Source organism: Triturus cristatus, chromosome 6, assembly GCF_964204655.1.
Source record: "Triturus cristatus chromosome 6, aTriCri1.1, whole genome shotgun sequence".
Taxonomy (NCBI): Eukaryota; Metazoa; Chordata; class Amphibia; order Caudata; family Salamandridae; genus Triturus; species Triturus cristatus.
The window spans coordinates 1,353,260,735-1,353,278,906 of NC_140589.1; the positions used below are offsets into that span (position 1 = coordinate 1,353,260,735).

Here is an 18,172-nt window from a genome sequence, read left to right on the forward strand (position 1 = left end):
GGTAGTCTCGCCCACATACTCCGTCTGGTCGAGGCTTTGCGTAGCGGCTGCATTCGGAGATATTGGCCCGTTTGGGGGAGCCTCCCGCAGAGCTCTACTTCAACACGTCCTCCGCCATCTCTGTCGTAGCCACGCCCCCATGGGTGTGCTGAAATCATTAGACAGTAACAGATATAAACGATTAGAAGCACTAGGAAAGTAAAAGGATGGTAGAGTTCTACCATTTTGCTGTAACCATGAATACAGGGAAGTACATAAAATACATAAAATGCGTACTCCTACGATGCAATCCTAACTAAATATATCTACATGTACCTAGCGTGTGTGAAGGTGTTAAGCCAAAAATCATCCCTTTAGAATAGAGTCAACCCCCATTACCTGAAGTGAGAAACTGTGGGACTCCATCCTGGTCTCGGGTTGGACACCCCGCAAGAGATGTCAGACTAATGCAAGCTGGAGTATCTGCATGCAGGGGGATCAGCGTCTGATGTCAGTGTGTCGTCATGAAAGTACTAATCTCCACTGCCTATTTCAGCATGATGTGATGTTTATATACCCGAAGGTATCACCAGGGGTTCTGCCTTGGGGTGCGGCTGTCGGACTAGGGAATGAACCTTACACAGTTATTATGCAGGAGATGGTAGCCCTGCCGAGTTTCCAAGAGTACAAGGATCCTAATGCATAACTTATGAGACTCTTAATGCAGTACTGTAACTAGGTAAAGGGTCAGTCCTAGCAACCAGTTATGTATGTAATGTAGGGATGAATATAGGTGAAAGGTTAGGATGTTACCCAAACCTATATTTGGGTACCTATATGGAAAAGAACACTAGATTCTCCGTAGCCAGGGTGTGGGGGGAAAAAGAGTGGCGGGAAGAATGCAATGGTCTGGGGAATTATAATTATCCAAGCCACTGGCATCACTTAGTTTCTCACCAATCCGGCTCTCAAGCTGGTCAGCCAAAGGGTCCACAGACTCCTCCCAGTCCTCCTATGGTTGCCACTCAGGGCAGAAAGGAACACCAGGAATGAACAGAGGTACGAAAGTGCCTTCCAGCGCCGGTACCGACGGCTATTGACGTCTGTCCGGTGCGGTGTCCAAATGGGGGGTGAAGCTGGGGTTGACGCTGGTACAACCGGAGTCATGGGCGTTGTCACTGAAATCAGCGCTGGGGAAGGTGCCCTGAGCTCGACCGGCGACGATGCAGATTCAGTCAGGCCTGGATCCTCGGGAGCCCATTGGCGCCAGAGCCTCCAGCATTGAAGGCCCAGGGCCCCCCAGCAGAGTCCACAGGGCCCGAAGGCACGCCGGTGGAGTCTGCTGCCCAAAGGTGCTATGAAGTGCTTTGCCAAAAGCAAAGAGCTGGGCAGAGGACACTTCGGCTCCGGGAAAGGGCGGGAAGAGTGGAGTTGTACCCGAAGCAGAAGCCCCGCCCCCCCCCCACCCCCCCCGAGAACAGAGCCGGAGAGCGACGACGCTCCAGGTCCCAAGTCGCGTCGGCTGACAGACAGGGCGAAGAGCAACAGTGCTTCTTCGCCTTCTTTTTGTGCTTCTACTTACCAGAGGACAAAGACTTGGACGAATGGTGACGGTGGCTCCGCGACCAGTCCCAAGACAGTCCTCTCAACCGGGACCACAATCGGCGGGGAGCAGACTGCCGCGCCTTCAGAAGCTTTCAGGACTGTTCCTGCAAAGACTTCGGGTTCATGGCCTGATAGTCGGAGCACAACTTCGGGTTGTTGTCAGGCTACAGGCACCAGAGGCATATGAGTTGTGGATCTGTGACGGACATCAGCTTGTGCCAGGAGTCAAAAAGCTTGAATCCGTTTCGGCGAAGGGACATCCCTCTTGCACTAGGAGTCGAAGACTCGAAAAAGGTGATAACAAAAAGTCAAAAACATTTAGTCAATAAGTGACTAAGGGGCCAGCTCTCTCCGGATCTGCGCTAGAATAGCACGGAAAAAGAAAGTAGTAACGTCAGCACGCATGTGCTGCTTTTAAGTAGACACCGCAACATTTCGATGTCCACGACGCCAACGATTAACGCGGAGTCGAACACCCCCTACCGACATGCAGGGGTACTGCTAAAGACAAAATCTCCGGATCCAGTCTGACACCTGGGGGTAATTCTAAATTAAGAAATCTACAACTACAGTCTTTCAGATACACAACACGTGCGTGGAGAGGATTTGGCGCAGTGGCCAGAGCTGCTGACTAGAGAGCTGGGGATCCCTGTCCGAGTCTCTGCAGCACCACGCAACATCCTGTGATTCTATGCAAATCACTTAATCTCTCCGGGTGATAAATTGCTATATAAATATGCTGCAACAGTAAAAGGCAAAACGTTATGAAAATAGTTACACTAAAGTGAATATTAACAGTATTTCGGGAAACTGATGAGAAGCGAACAAGGAACAAGCATTGGTAAATGCAGGAAAATATGCTACAGCCGATAGAAATTGTGAAAAGGTAAGTGGCATGCACAGGAACCAAGGAGAAGCCAGGAAAGAGGAGGCAGATGCAAGTCCCTTTTAAGTTCATATTTAAAACAATAGATTTCTAGAGCACAGCGAAAAGCACTGTGCAGGTCAAACCTAAAACGGAACCAATGTCAACAGGCAGGGGTAGCGATTATATGTAACTTCTGTGGCAGAAGAAATTTGCTGCAGAGGTGTACTGAGCCACATATGGGCACATGGCAGCAAAGCAGTTTTAAATCTTCGAGATTCAGGATGGAGCCGGAGGAATCTACGGTTAGAAGTACACACCAGTATAATGATTCTAGGTTATTCAGGAGCAAAAATAAACTTGTGCTGGATACCACTTGCTTAAAATATAAGGAAAAAAAGACACCAACAAGATCTTGGTCAGATACACCATAGGTCCCGAATACCTTGTGTGTTTTAAAAAGGGTACTTATAAATAACATCTTAAATGAAGGAGTTAAAGTACTTCCCCCATACTACATGCTTAACTTGTACATCTACTCTGCGCTCTTCATTTATCCATTCTGGCATGTTTAACTCGTTTATAAGGCCATAGACTTACTCCAAAAAACATGTATGCATCCCATACGATTGGTCGCACTTAAGTGCTCACTACAAGAGAGGTTTCACTCCCAGGACAAGTACTAGTGTGGTAGGACTTCAAATTCTAGCATTACACTTCATAACCTTTACAGGCCCCTCAAATGCAAATAATGTCTATGCCCTGCCCCTGTGTGAATAATGAAGAGAGTGAGGCCGGGGTCTGAGTACTGCCTGGGACGCGATTGTCGTCCTGTGCTTTGCTGAAACATTAAGCTCGGGACCCGGGAGATGAGGAGCAGACCGAGTTTAAATGCGCAACCCCCCCCCCCATCCCTTCCCCCCCCCCCCCGCAATGAGGAGCAGAGTGTTGAAAAGGGAAAGTACCTACTGTGTACAACAGGGTCATTTAAAAAAATAAATAAAAAAAAAAGTGCTTACTGACTGTAAATACAACACACCAAGTATCACAATAAAAGGCCTGGTCCTTATGAGAGGTTACAAATGCAGACAAGGCGGTACTAAAGAAGGGATTACTAAGCCTATTCACAAATCAAAAGATAACATTTAGAAAGGACAGTAACAAGAGCCAATTGAAAAGTTGGGTGGATAGTGGGCGGAGCTTCAAGTCCATACTCCAAAACAGCATGCATCCAGAGCAGCACATGCACTGCCCAGGCTCGACCTAAAAATAAAACACTGTTTGCAGAAGGTCACAAAAATATTGAAATACAGCAATCGTAATATTTCAGATTTTCTGAAAATAGGGTGTAGTTTGTGCATGCTTAACATGAAATACATTCTGTACTTAAAGAAAATACTCAGCTAGAGTAAAAATTCATGCAGTCACATAAAATCATTCAAGAAAGAAGACAAGACCAGTTTCATATGTATTTCAAAATATGGTATTTTACATTTTATACAAAAAGTCTCCATACAGGTGTCAATTACAAAACGGAATTAAATGTAATACAAGACAAAGATGTTCGAATTGTATAAATGATAAACAGTTTCTGAAAGAGCTGAACAATCTGTGTTAAAATAAAGTTGTGTGTAAACATGTTCTGGTGTAAAATGATTTTGCATCAAATTAATTTGCCATCCGCGTCCATCCTACCTCCATCTTTTTCTTAACCCCCTGCATTTTCCATTCTAATACCTCTCCACAGGCTTGTACTGTGAATCAAGTGAACAATCCTTTGCAGAACTTAAGCCTTTCAGCTGGTTCAAGGGTGATGCCTGCCAAATAAGGTAGCTAAAAGTTGCACAAATCAAATTTTATTTTCCAAATGTAAATGCTTTACCTCGGTAGGTAGAGTAGATAAAGGAGACTGTAGCAACCAACCTAGCAACCTACAGATAATGTTTGTTGTCTGACAAAGACTGGTCCACTAGGCAACCCAGTAGAAAGTGGGAGATACCTGTGTTTTACTATTCACAAACATGCTTTAGAACCATCTACAGAGCTACCTGATCGCTGTCAAACACGTTTTGGGATTTTATGGCTGCTTGATGTACCTGCTAACAAGCCAACAGACAACTGACAGGCGAGGATGGGGAATACATGTTAGAATGCGGTTTTCATTCTAGAAGCCAGGATTCCTTTGCTTGTTGTATGATTGGGTTAGCTCTTATGAGTGTTCAAGTTGAACAGCGGCATTACTAGTCCTCCTGTGGATAAGCCTGTATCCGATTTCAGATCTTCGAAGTAGAACTTGATCACCAATGGAAGAGAGCCACAGAGGACGACGTTCTAACAGTCCACAAGAATGCTGCACTGTTAACTTGCATTTTTGAGCTAGGAATGCTTAATAGAAACACATTCTAAACTCGTTCTGGAGTAGGTATTTCCTAAATATACATATAGGTTATCCCACTAAAAGGGGGCTCATGTCCAACATTAAAGCCCCAGACCACCAGCTATGTAAGCCACTTACCTGAGAACAGAGGTTACTAGCTTATTTTGAGATTTAAAACTCTGAAAGGGTCCTCCTACCAGAAAGTAGAACGTCTAATGTGTCTTCTTTTAGAGGCTCACCTTGTGAACAGGACTGAAGTTAAGTATTTGCCTTTTATCGGGAGTTGGTATTTTAACTACTCTCCCTACCCCCCTGCTCTGGCATAAGATAGGAAGACCTGTGACAAAGTGACTTCTTAAGGCCAATGCACCTTAAGCTTCACAATATAGGGAGTACCTAGATAAAAACTCTTACCATTGCAGTAATGTGCTGGGGGTGAGTTTGCGAAGAATGGTTTACTAAATAAGGAAAAACTTCCACAGCCTGAGATAAACCACAGTGCGGCATCTTGGATGTGAGCAAAGTCTATCCAGCAGAAATGAATTTACTATTTTAACGGTCTGAGCTAAATGTTTATGGCAGAATAAGCCCTAATTACAATGGAGTCAGTGCAGGTGGCCTAGCAGAATCGATTAGTCTTCCTGCAGGAGCAAGAAGATTAGGACCTCCTTGCTTATTGTCATTAGTTGCTAGAGTGAACGTTAACCCAAAGACAGGGAACAATCAGATGGCAACTTAGCAGTAATCAGAGGTTCATTTTTAGACATCTGATGAAACGGCACCAGCTCAGTTATTAATCTGAAAACGTGAATAACCATTCACCGAGTTCTAAGGCAGAGTAGTGTGGGCGAGGGTGCGGGGTTTGAGTAATGGTACCAGACGCCACAGCGGAATTACTCCATGTAGTTCAGCAAGGTCTGATGGTTCTTTGGGACATGCACCTAGGTGTACTCATTTCCAAAATAAAGGCCCCTTGGATCAAGAAGCATTCCTTTATGGACAAGGAGGAAAGGGTACTGGCAACCAGCCTAGCCAAGTTGCAACTGACCATTGTGCGACTCAAGAACAACTCTTGTGAAACTGGTAAAAACCACGGAAAACACAAGGGACATCAGCCCTCAGGAGCGGCTGAGAGATGCTCTGTGGGATACTCTTGAGATGTAGCATACGGTAAGACAAAGTTCTGGAGTGCCTCCCAAAAGGGAAGTAAGATTTGTAACCAATAGTCTACAGAAATTTATCACAAATAAAAAAGGTACCCTAAAGCACTTTGGGAACAATATAAATCTCAGAACAAACATCTCAGACACTTACCACGACAACCCACGAAGATGTGCTTTTCTTAAACGTGACAGCGTATAGAAGTGTGCAACTGGCATCAAAGCCTTTAAGACCTACCATGAACTAGTAGGAAGAAAGTGAGTAGGAAGGATAAGCTGAACCCCAAGTACAGAATATTGAGATCCAGCCCTCTAAGCAAAGGCTAAGGCAGCCAGGGCATGCAAATGTGGAGAGTCCAGCGAGAGGTCGAAGGAATTTGCGAAGATCAGAAACCTATGAAGAAGAAAGTAGGTCCTTCACAACTGTACTTTGACGGACACTTCAAAACAATGTTTAAATTGTAACACACCCCATTGTCCAACATAGAACAGAAAGGAACTAGAAAGGGTAGAATGTATTAAATAGATTGTAGGCTGGAAGTCCTTTATAGCATTCTACTGCCCAGGACATTGGATCTATGCCAAAAAAACTAAGCATGCAATAATGCCCAAAGGCAAGGAAAGGAAAGCTTGATTCAATATTCCCTAAATAAGCCCCTTCTTAGTACATTTGAAGATAAGCTTGTTTCCCATAGTAGTTAAGATCATAATTCTTTGGCCTCCACGGAAGGCAAATTAAATTGGTTAAAAGGTTCCTGCATAGTGTCAAATGAAACTCAGATATAGAACGACTGCCCAAAACCACACAGAACATTGATATCTTGTATCTAAATGCGAATGCAAAATAATTTAATTCATTATTAGCATGTACTAATCAGGAGACCAGAAACTATACTGTCACACCCAAACATTTTGTAAACCACAAATTGCATCCCAATAGATAAAAACAATCGATACCTTACCCTCCTGTCCCACCTCCCCCACCCAAAAAGAAAACCACTTTTTTTGTGTTTTTTGTTTTTCCCGCAACTTGCGACTGATCACAATACAGTACTTTAAATAGCCCAAAACTGGACTATGACAAGTACTATATTATATACAAATGTTTAAATGAAGATGAGGAAATCTCCATACAGAAAGGCAGTGTTTTAAAAGTTGAGGCAATGTGAGGAGAAAAAAAAAAGAAAAACCTGAGAGCCTCAATAGTAGTCCATTGTTTCACAGAAAATTACATAAAACTACACATGGCAGTGTGGGCCTGTTCAGTCAGGACAGACCTACATATTTGCAAAATCTGGAGTTTTGCGAATGTGTTGCCACTAATCGATCATATGAAGTGGAGCAGCAACTGTAAATGAATATTACAGATCACATCCTTCTGGAGACTGGTGTGGTCATCGGTTAAGGGTTAATCGGATGGAGTTTTTTATGACACGAATGGTGTTTGTAGGTATAGGAGAGGACGCATCAGGAAGTTCTTTGCTTGGCAGTCTCTGCAATAAAAATGGAATATAACAGTAAAAGTCAAGCAGTCCCTCGTACCATGAACACCCCCTGCATTTCCCTTTTATATCTTCCAGTTAGTGGCAAACTGAGAGGGTTATCTAATTTGTAGGATTAGAGTACACAAGTGATGGAACATTAGCTTCTTACCTTTGTCCTGGCGGTGTCAATTACTGGTAGTGGCACAGTTTCCCCAAGGCAATCCTGGAAAAATAAAGTTACAACTCAACTGATGCATGCAGAACCATTACATAAAAGTACGCTAAAGAGGCTACACTATCCAGGAACATTGCATTCCATCACATTTACATAATACCTGGCTATTAGCAACACTGCTACTTAGAGTTCCTAAAATGAAGAATAGGGTTGAGAAACCATTGCCATTAAACCCCAAAATAGATTGTATCCATTAAGCAAAAGTTTAATCCCTAAAATAAAAACCTTCAACCTGCAGTGAGACTGCAATAGTAGACCTCCATTTATGCTAGTTTATACATTGGAGGCTTGGTGGCCTGAACTGTCACAGAGGACTCAAAACCCATACTGGATAAAGTATTACAGGCAAATAAAAAAACACACTTTAACAGATACTTGGAATTAGGTGCTTTTATAGTATTACAGAAGCATGTCCTCAAAAACGTGAGCGCTATGAGAGTAGTTTATTTGGTTTGTAATACCGAAAAACACCCTTCTGAAATGTAAAGTGTAAAGTAGGTTGCTAAAAATTCAGAAACCAAGCTAGTAAGCTAATAGGTTGGTTTATATAAACACCGTAAACAGGTTTTGGAGAAAATGCCGGTTTTTATCACCATTTAGGCTACACAGGAAACATACGAGATTAAACACAGGACAAATGTGACCTTCCCTTTTAACAATCATTTTTACAATGAAAGCGGAGAAGGGGCCACATTGGCTGCCTAACAGGACATGGCATGCTGCAGCTCTGCCAAGCTGCTTCGCATAGATCCCTAAACATAAGTAAACTTGGGTGCCTCTGCTATCTGCATCAAGACACTGCCCTCTGCACTCCCAACCCATTGCACCGCAATGCAGCTCGCCCAACCCTCCGCAGAAGGATAGGTTGTAATGTGACCACGACACAAGACTTGCAGTGGATGCAACAGAGGCTATCAGTGCCTGCAAGCATCAACTATTGTGGCACCCCTCTGGCAGTGAATGGGATAGTTGGAAAGAGTGTCTGTCCTCTGACTGGACAGGCTACAAAACAGACTTCTGAATGAAGAGGAGCAGCCTGCCAGATCTGCATCACTACCTAGAGCGGACAGGGCAAGAGCAACACTTACAGGGGAAGGAATGATTAGTTGCAGGCAGAATCCCATGAGGAATCCTTAAGTTGGGTCGATTACTGGTGATAGCTGCAGCATTCAGGTGGCTGTATGCAGACTACGTGCAGACAGCAGCATGCCCAAGTCTTGGCTCTACAACATGTAGAAACCACAGATATCCTTGCACAGTCCAGGTTATCACCAGCTGCGTCATATCGGCAGAAAAGCACTATAGATGCGAGGAAATTTACTGCTGACCAGGTCAGATAGAGGTCTTCATGTAATGAGACAATATAATGTGGCTTTCATGGTAAATGGTGGTCACCACAGAACGTTCATTGACAAGATGGAAGTTAAGTGACCTAGATTTATAAAGTAGTTTGGGAAATGGTAACTGGCTGGCAGTAGTGAAATTTCACTTGCACCTTGACGAGGATGTATTGCTCAGCAACATTAACTTAACAGCAGTTATGCATATTGCTGTGTCTTGCTCAAGGCGGTGAGCGTGGAGGTATCCTGCAGATTTTGGAATAGTGCTGCTAGACACATCGTCATGGGGCTGTGGTTCAAACAGTAGGGTGCCCTTTTAGGTTTAACTTTGTTTTATTGTTTTGTAGAGAAGTGAAAAGACATTACATACAGCAGGTTATCCCTTTCTCTGCCCTTTAGGTCCCTTTCCATCCCTCCTTCCAGCCCCTCTGCTCATTTGCTCTTTTGATCCAAATGCTGGTGATGGTGATCCTGATACATGCAAGACAAGTGAGCAGTAGACTGTGAAGGGAGACAGTCATCACACATGCCTAAAAAACAAAGGATGAAGCTGTAGGGTGGCCCGTCATCATTTGCCCAAGAGTCTGGAAAAGATGGCAGCACTTCACATGAGCAGATTATTAACTGAAGTTACACTGCCCTTGCCACTGAGACCTAATACAGTGGACTATAGGTGGAAATAAACCCTTCATGGACAAGATAGTCTCTGGCCATCAAGGGGATCATCCTGCAAAAAGATACTGACAAGTTGCTGGACAGAGCCACAGAACCAATAGGGATGTCTGGTGTGGAAGACATGTCAATGAATCATGCAAATAAGTTGTCCAAAATACTACATTTATGCTGGTTAGGTTTATTTGAATTGTATGCACCTCACCTGGTAGGGTATCCTGGCACTGAAGCAAGAGCAGAATGGGGCAAGCCTGGGTTGGGACTAGGTGAAGAGCCAGATCTTCAGTTTCTTGTGGAATTCAAGAACTGAGAGGAGACTCTTGTGATGGGGCAGGTCATTCCAGGCTTTAGGAACAAGGTAGAAGGCAAAACAGCCAGATCTGGTTCTGCATATGGGAGGGATGTGTGCGAGTACGAGTCCAGCTAAGTGGTGTTGGGTAGGTTTGTGGAAGTTTATGCAGTTGAGGTACATGGGGCCAATGTTGTCCAAGGCTTTATATGCATGCGTGAGCAATTTGACAAGTGCTCATTTGTGGATTGGGAGGCAGTGGAGTCGTTGGATTGTGGGGTGATGGAAGTGTGGGATGGAAGGGTGAGCATGGCCACCGAGTTATATAGGGTATGGAGTCTTTTCGTCAGATGAACATTGATTTAAGCATAGAGCGCGTTGCCATAGCCCAGCATGGTGGTGAGGAGAGCTTGGGTGATTGTGCTGCAAGTGTTGGTGGAGAGCCATTTGAAGATCATTTTGAGCATCTCAAGTATGTGAAAGTGGAGGACAGACGGCATTCATATGGCTGGTTGTCAATTACTATTCTGAGGTACTTGGCATGGGTTGACGGGAAGGGTGTGGGTCAAGAGTTTGACAGGCCATCAAGGTGGAGTCACAGAGCAAGGTCGCTGATAAATACTATTACTTCAGTCTTGTCTGTTGAGCTTGAGGCACTTTATCATCAATCTGGCGACTTCGTTCATGCAGGCGGAGAAATTGGTACGGGTCTTTGGCATCTTGTCCGAGAAGGAGAGTTTGAACTAGGTGTCGTCAGAGTATTATATATTTTAGTGTGTATGGGTGATGCTGATGAGTGGGGCAGAGTGAGGATCCTTGTGGAACTCCGCAGACGAGATTGACAGTGTCCGAGAGGAAAGGGGCCAGGCTGACTGGGTGCGGCCTGTCAAAGAGCAAATCCAGCGAATTGCAGGTTCTTGGATCCTGGCTTCATGCAGTTATTGGATAAGGATGGGGTGGGAGATGGTGTTGCAGGCTGCACCTCTGTCCCTGGTCATTCCTGATGTAATCCGTGGTGGCCACGAGGGTGGTCTGTGTATTGTGGTTCAGCCTGAATCCTGACTGAATTGTCTCAAGCAGGTGCTTTTCTTTAGTTTGTTGCCTAGGTGTTTATCTTTTCCTGGACTTTTGCTGGGCAGGGTAGCAGTGCGATAGGCTGGTAGTTTGCTAGCGTCTTCAGGACTGCATAGGGTTTCACTGAAGCATGAAGAAAGTGTGGCAGACTTAAGAGGTCAGGCAAAAACTGTTTGGCCTACCAGAAACAGAAATGTATCCCATGAAAGTGCTCCAGTTGGATTTGATAGCATAATTGTTCAAAGACATAGACTCAGTTTGACTTCTGCAGATAGGATCTTCGGAAAACAATGTAGTTCCAGTCACCAAGTGCACTGCACGGAATTATGATGCTCTCTGACCCCCCCCACTTGAGGGAGGCGTGTGGGCTGGGTGGGTGTTACTGAGGAGGCAGGGATACTAGACTCAACTGTGGGGATGAAGTAGTCTCCCACTGATGTCCCATGGTCTGTCCTGTGGCTCTGCAAACTGGGTTAAATACAACATCATTTGCACTTGACTCCCAGGGCAGCATGCACAGGCCATCACATATTTCTCAGGGAGGTAGCATGGGGGTGGTCTAGCTCAATCAACTATCTCAAAGTGAAAGTCCCCTACAGCTATCTTAGCAAGAAAGAAAATACTTTAAGCAGACAGCTGTATTAAGTACTACACACTTCAATACCCATGTACGTTAGTGATCCAAGGCACTATCTCATGTAGATGCTACTACACCCACTTGGATACCTCCCAGGTGCTCTCCCTGTGTTCCCCCTTGCACTAAGGGCAATCGGGAGCAGTGTGTATTAGCCTCAGGTGCAGTTCATTTACCCACAGTTCAAAACTGTGCTCAGTCTTTACCACTCGTTTCTGCTGCCACTGTGCACCAAGTGCGGCTCTCCTGCGTACTTCAAATAGCTGCAGAGTACTGGCAAGTCTTTGTTCGAGTTAGTCAGAGCAGGGCATTGGCCGCATTTCACAGCACCTTTCTTTTGGGGTCAGGGCACCAGGTCTCGTGAGGCTGAGACAGTGGATCCAGTCGTGACAGCTTGGATGGTGCAGCGTATTCAGAGCTGGTGCAGTCTGTAAATCAGCGATTAACAGTACTGAAGGGATGCAGACCATAGGTAGGTGCAATCCCAGGCGTTAGTGTCACAATCACAGGTGACTGTTCAGCAGATGTAGCTACAATCGGCCTTTCAGCAAAAAGGCAGTTACAGGGCCACTGGGTCTTCAGCAAACTGAATTTCCCACTAGGAACTAGAGTGAGTCAGGGAGAGGGGGGGGGTCCATAGGCCACCAGGCCCTTCCAGATAACTTTTGTACAAGTTCACTTCCTAGGCACCGCACCACACAGTTGGACCTTGCTCCTTCATGGGCAGCCTCTCCTCCAGAGCCAGGCAAGCTCCTTTCCCCTCACAACAGCCAGGCTTCTAGGCACATCAGGGCAGGGACACAGCTATTCTGGCAGGGACTTCAGGTTATGTCCCATCATCTCCAGGAGACTGGCTGCCAGGCACACAACAGTCCTGGATGCAGACATTGAGTACTTTGTGGAGCACCCCCTTCCTTCGTTAGAGGACATGTAACTGGAACAAAACATGGTGGTTTGGGCTCCCCTTTTACACACAACTTCTGGATAGGGGATATGGAATCACTGTCTCCCAAGAACGATTCCCAAACCGTTTTTAGGTCTCGCCTAGCGACGCAGCGCAAGTGCTGCTCGCTTGAGAGATCTATTGTCGCCGGTTTTCTTTGGAAGTGGGGTTGGTGACCGCCCTGTCTCCCTTAGGCCCCGCCCACCTGGACTGGACTCGTTACTTGCTGGTCATGCGTGCTGCGTCTTTTCACTTCTCCCGCAGTGGGCGTGTTGGCACTTGTTCTTCTCTGCGTCCTTCAGCATCGCAGCAAGCTTCCTGGCCTCAGCCTCGGCCTGAGCTCTCTGGCAGCGGTATTGGGCGATAAACTTGTTTATATATTTCTTAACTTTCACACTGAGCACAGCGCCTGCTTCAAGGACACCGCGCTCAGTGTTAAAGTAAAAAAATAACAACAAAAAACGAGTGCGGTGTCCTTGAAGCGGCGCTGCGCTCAGTTTTAAACTTAAGCATTTGCAATGCTTGTTCTAGTAGCATGCGGATAATGGTGATACTGCCTTCTTGGGACCCAAGAGAGAACAAGGACACACCCTTTTATGTAAGAAAGTTCCTGCTGTTAAGTGACGGCCGATCTCACCATTTCCTAATGGCTGGTCTCCTTACATATGGGTGTTGCGGTGTCAGCGTAACTGCCCTACTGATAACGCACAAACATTACAGCCTTAATAAGCATGTGCGCTTTTCACCGTAAATGGGTGTGCAACCAAACCTAAACTTTTGGAGCAGCTGGGAGACCCAGTTTTAGAGTGTTTGGGCAGCACCCCAGCCCCTTCCTTCTGAGATGAATGGGTTTGTGCGGCAGATGTGATTCTAATTATTTGTTCATTCGGCACCAATAATGACCTCATTGTTTTGAATTTGGTGTCAATTATAGCAAGAAAATAAACAGGCCACGGTTACAGCTCCACAGCAGATATACTGTGCTCTCTGTGCAATTTAGATTTATGGACCTTAGCAGAGCAGCGGCCTAAATCTGAAACATTCATCTGCCCACAGCCAGTTGCCATGGTAACATGGTACACAGTACAAAGTCATACCCTCTCTGGTAATGCCCGTAGTGGTTTATCCCTTTGTTGTTTTCGTTTAAGCAACTGCCGCACAATCTTTCATTACATCACTATTAAACAGCCCCGCTTTCTCGTGTTACCAGAAAATAATACAGTCTGGTTCATAAACGCTGACAATGTTTTAAAGACAGGTAGCTCGATTTGATTGGCTGATAAGTGCCCCAACCCCTAGTGCTTTGTTTTTTTTAATTTGATGGCTCAGGACACATGAGAAGAATTGTTTTGCTTCATGCGAGCACAAAAGCAAAAAGACTGACAAACAGGAGTGCATTGCCTACTAATGGGCTCTTAAAGGGGCCACCCAGTGCCTCAGCCTGCACCAGCGGCCATGCATATTTCACAGTGTCTAAGTTTAATTATCCTATGTTGGGTTTTAAAACCCATTGTGACACTATTTACAGTGCACCATGATGGGGAACACCGGTTTATGGGAGCTAAGTGTTTCTGGCAAGCTAATTCTCCATTCTTAGCACTTTAAAAGGTATCCATAATCCAGGCATTTTCAACTAGCAAGCTCTCTGGTGAGAGGATTTCATGAAACTGTCTTAGTGTAGGCTGGACACAAAATTTGCCAAAGCGTTAACAGCAAAGTACAGGGCAAAAAAAAACAACAAAGATTGCTATATCGATGCAGGCTCTTTCACACAGACACATGTTGTCTAGCTTCACTCAGGAGAGCTTTTACATGCTTCATGAGTTTGCTTTGGGGTTCCGAGGTTTCTCTTGTGTAACACTCCTACACAATTAAACACAGTTGTTGCAAAGGCTGATAAATCAGTGGGAGTCCGGCCACGTGGTTAAAGACATTGCTATTTACAATCCTACTATCTCTAATTCAAGCAAACGCGAGACCTATTGCATTTCCAATGCTTGTTACAATTTGTGACCTTTCAGGGATGTTTTACAAACAGGCTTTGCGCAGAGTGAGGCACTCACATTAGGTAACACTGGGACAGCCTCCATCTTGGAGCCCCCACAACAAAGGTACATAGAGGAGGGGTTTCAGCACCTGGCTATCATCAGCTCAACTGAAGGAATTATCAGGGAAAGAAAAAACGACAGACCTCACCACCCGATATTATCTTTCATGATAGTCTGATGTCTCATTTTTTTAACCTAAAATCCAGCAGGCGGCAGTATTGAGGAAGACATACAAGCAACTCCTTACAATTCTGACAGAATATCTAAAGGCAGCACTGCTTAAACTTGCTTACTTCAGTGTCTGGGTCAATCCATCTAGCTGCAGGACTATAAGCAATATACTGCCATAGTTGGAGCCCAGTCATACTACATCTTGTGGAAGGCCAGTTCAGGAGTATCCAAAACGTAACCCACAGGCCTCCATTAGTCACTGACACCATGCACGTGGTACTGCATACACAAAAACCTGCTTAACAAGCACAAGGGTCAGCACACAGAAGAGCAACTTTACACAAGTGGGTCAGGAGGCCTCGTTTGAATGACTCAGATATAAGGTCTAGTCACTACAGAAGCTCTTATACACAGAATGTTGCTACCCCCGCTCTATGTTTTAAACCCATGACAGGGCATTAGGCTATTGGTGTCAAAGCCAAGTGGGTGGCTTTCTGGACTAATGCACACACTAGGCGCATCCCTTTGTGGTCACATGGTCGAATTTTAGCAGCACCTCTGTCCTTTACTCTTTTCAGGTCTATAGAAAAAGTACTACTGAGTAGGTGAGCAAACAACAACTTATTTCAGCGCCAGGAGACCAAAGTGGGAATGTGCACTTTTAAAAACACATTTTGTTATGGTAACAATGGGGGCATGAAGGTGTGCCCCGCCAGGTCACAGGATATGTCTAGAAATCAGCGCACACACTAAGATTAGGGTGACACCATAGATGAGAAAAGTCAGGATACCAGATACACGTGGTGGGGAGCACACCCACACACCATACAAAGGGATATCCTTGCCCCAACAGGTGGGTGCACATGCTGAACTACAAAGAAGTTAGGGCAGCAAGGAAGGAAGGGAACTTAACATGCAATGGAAGAAATATGCTACTTACTAGTACGCATCCGTTCTTGGCATGTAGAGCTGCAGATCTACACACTATGCATAGATCGCCATCTGGTGTTGGGCCCGGATGTTTGCACTGGTTTTTGTCCTGGAAAGTCTTTGGAAGTCACGAGGTAGGTGACTCCTCCTTAGGATAGTGCGAATGGGCATCGGCTCCATCTTCAGATTGTTGTTCACCAGCAGGGAAATGGAGTTTTGTAAGAAACAGGAAGATGCCCTTGTATGCTGTATCTAAATAAGATAATACTGGAACAGATAAAGGGAGCCGGGTGGGCGTGTGTAGATCTGCAGCTCTACATGCCAAGCACAGATGCATACTGGTAAGTAGCATATTCCGTTCAAGGCATATGAGCTGCCGATTACACACTATGCATAGATTGTATAGCAGTCCCATTACTTGGCGGCAGCCACCAGTATCTGTTGCAGTAGTCTGAAATAGGGTTTTGAGTACAGCTTGGCCCACACTAGCTTGTTTTGATTGCACATCTACACAATAGTGTTTTGTGAATGTGTGCGGTGTAGACCATGTAGCTGCTTTGCAGATGTCATCTAATGGAATGTTCCCTAAAAATGCCACAGAAGCCCCTATTTTTCTTGTAGAGTGGGCTCTAGGAGGAACAGTTAAAGTATGTTTTGCTTTGTGGTAGAAAATGTGTATGCATTTAACAATCCATCTGGCTATCCCGGACTTTGATATGTGATTGCCATTGTGTGGTGCTAAGAAAAACTAAAAGTGGTTTAGTTTTTCGAAAAGGTGGTGTTCTCTCAATGTAATAGAGCAATGCTCTTTTAACATCTAAAGTATGAAGAACTCTTTCTGCAACTGTGTGGTTGCGAGAAGAATACGGGCAACTCCACAGATTGATTAAGGTGGAAGGGAGAAATTACTTTAGTGAGGAATTTAGGATTAGTTCGGAGAACAACCTTATTGTGATGGATTTGTAAGAATGGTTCCTGAATATTTAGTGCTTGTAGCTCACTAACTCTTCTTAGAGAAGTTATGGCCACTAGGAAAGCAACCTTTCATGTTAAGAATTGTAGCTCACATTTATGTAGAGGTTCAAAGGGAGGTCCCATTAGTCTTGTGAGAATGATATTTAAATTCCACACAGGTGAGGGTGGAACTCTCGGAGGAATTATCCTTTTGAGTCCTTCCATAAATGCTTTGACGGCAGGTACCCTGAATAGTGATAAATGTTGTCTATGTTGTAGATATGCTGCTATGGCAGCAAGGTATAGCCTAACAGAGGTATAGGCTAAGTTGCACCTTTGTAGGTGTAGTAGGTAGCTTATGATGTGTTGGATAGACACATCTAGGGGATTGATGTTATGACAATATATCACAAATCGTTTCCACTTGGCTGCGTAGCAGGCTCTAGTGGTAGGGCATCTAGCTTCCTTAATGATGTTCATACAGTCAGGAGGAAGTTTAAGGTAACCAAATTCCAAGATTTCAGGAGCCAGATCGCAAGGTTGAGCTGAAGTGGGTCCGGGTGTCTGATCTCTCCACAGTTCTGGGTTAGGAGGCGTGGTGAGAGGTGTAATCTTTGGTGCTTAACTACTGACAGTTCCGGCAATGTGGTGTACCACTGTTGTCTGGCCTAAGTTGGAGCAACTAGAATGAGAGTCAGTGAGTGTTGCCGTAGTTTGCGCACTACCAGTGGTTTGAGTGGGAGAGGCGGAAAGGCGTATGCAAATCTGTGACCAGTTCATCCATATCGCATTGCCTTTGGACAATGGGTGTGGGTATCTGGCAGCGAAGCTTGGGCGTTTGTGGGTGACGAAGAGGTCTATCTGTGGTTGCCCCCACACTTGAAAGAATGGTTGAAGAACTTGTGGATGGAGTTCCCAGTCATGGATCTGTTGCGTTTTACGACTTAACAGATCGCCTATGGTGTTTTGGACTCGTGGGACATGTTGGGATAGGAGAAAAATGTTCTGAGGTATTGCCCATCTCCATGTTCTGTGCTAGCTGGGAGTTGCAGAGTGTGTCCCGCCTTGTTTCTGTATGTAGTACATGGCTGTCATGTCTGTCCGGACTAGGACAGTCTTGCCTATTTGTTTTTGAAATACTTTTAAGGCTAGGAATATGGCCAGTAATTCCAGGTGACTGATGTGGAATAACTTTAGTTGAGGTGTCCACCTGCCCTGCATGGTGTGATGTAATAGGTGAGCTCCCCAGCCGGAGAGCGAGGAGTCTGCCGTCATGACAATTTGAGGAACTGGCTCTAGGAACGGTCACCCATTGGAAGGGTTTTTGGTGTTCCACCACTGCATAGAGCGATGAGTGCGACAGTCTATCAACACCAGATCTATTAGCTGACCTTGAGCCTGGTTCCATTGGC

The 18,172-nt window shown here is 45.1% G+C and overlaps 1 protein-coding gene across 3 annotated transcripts in view; it reads right to left on the reverse strand.

The window, feature by feature from the left end:
* Positions 1-3,916: 3,916 nt before the first annotated feature.
* Positions 3,917-18,172, reverse strand: part of PAPOLG (poly(A) polymerase gamma) — a 465,484-nt gene continuing 451,228 nt past the window's right edge. For all 3 annotated transcript variants that reach the window (XM_085612363.1, XM_085612362.1, XM_085612364.1), the window contains 2 exons: positions 7,640-7,693; positions 3,917-7,479 (listed from right to left, as the gene is read on the reverse strand). In XM_085612363.1, coding sequence (XP_085468489.1) covers positions 7,381-7,479; positions 7,640-7,693 — 153 coding nt within the window. In that variant the 3' untranslated portion in view covers positions 3,917-7,380. The remainder of the gene's footprint in view (positions 7,480-7,639; positions 7,694-18,172) is intronic.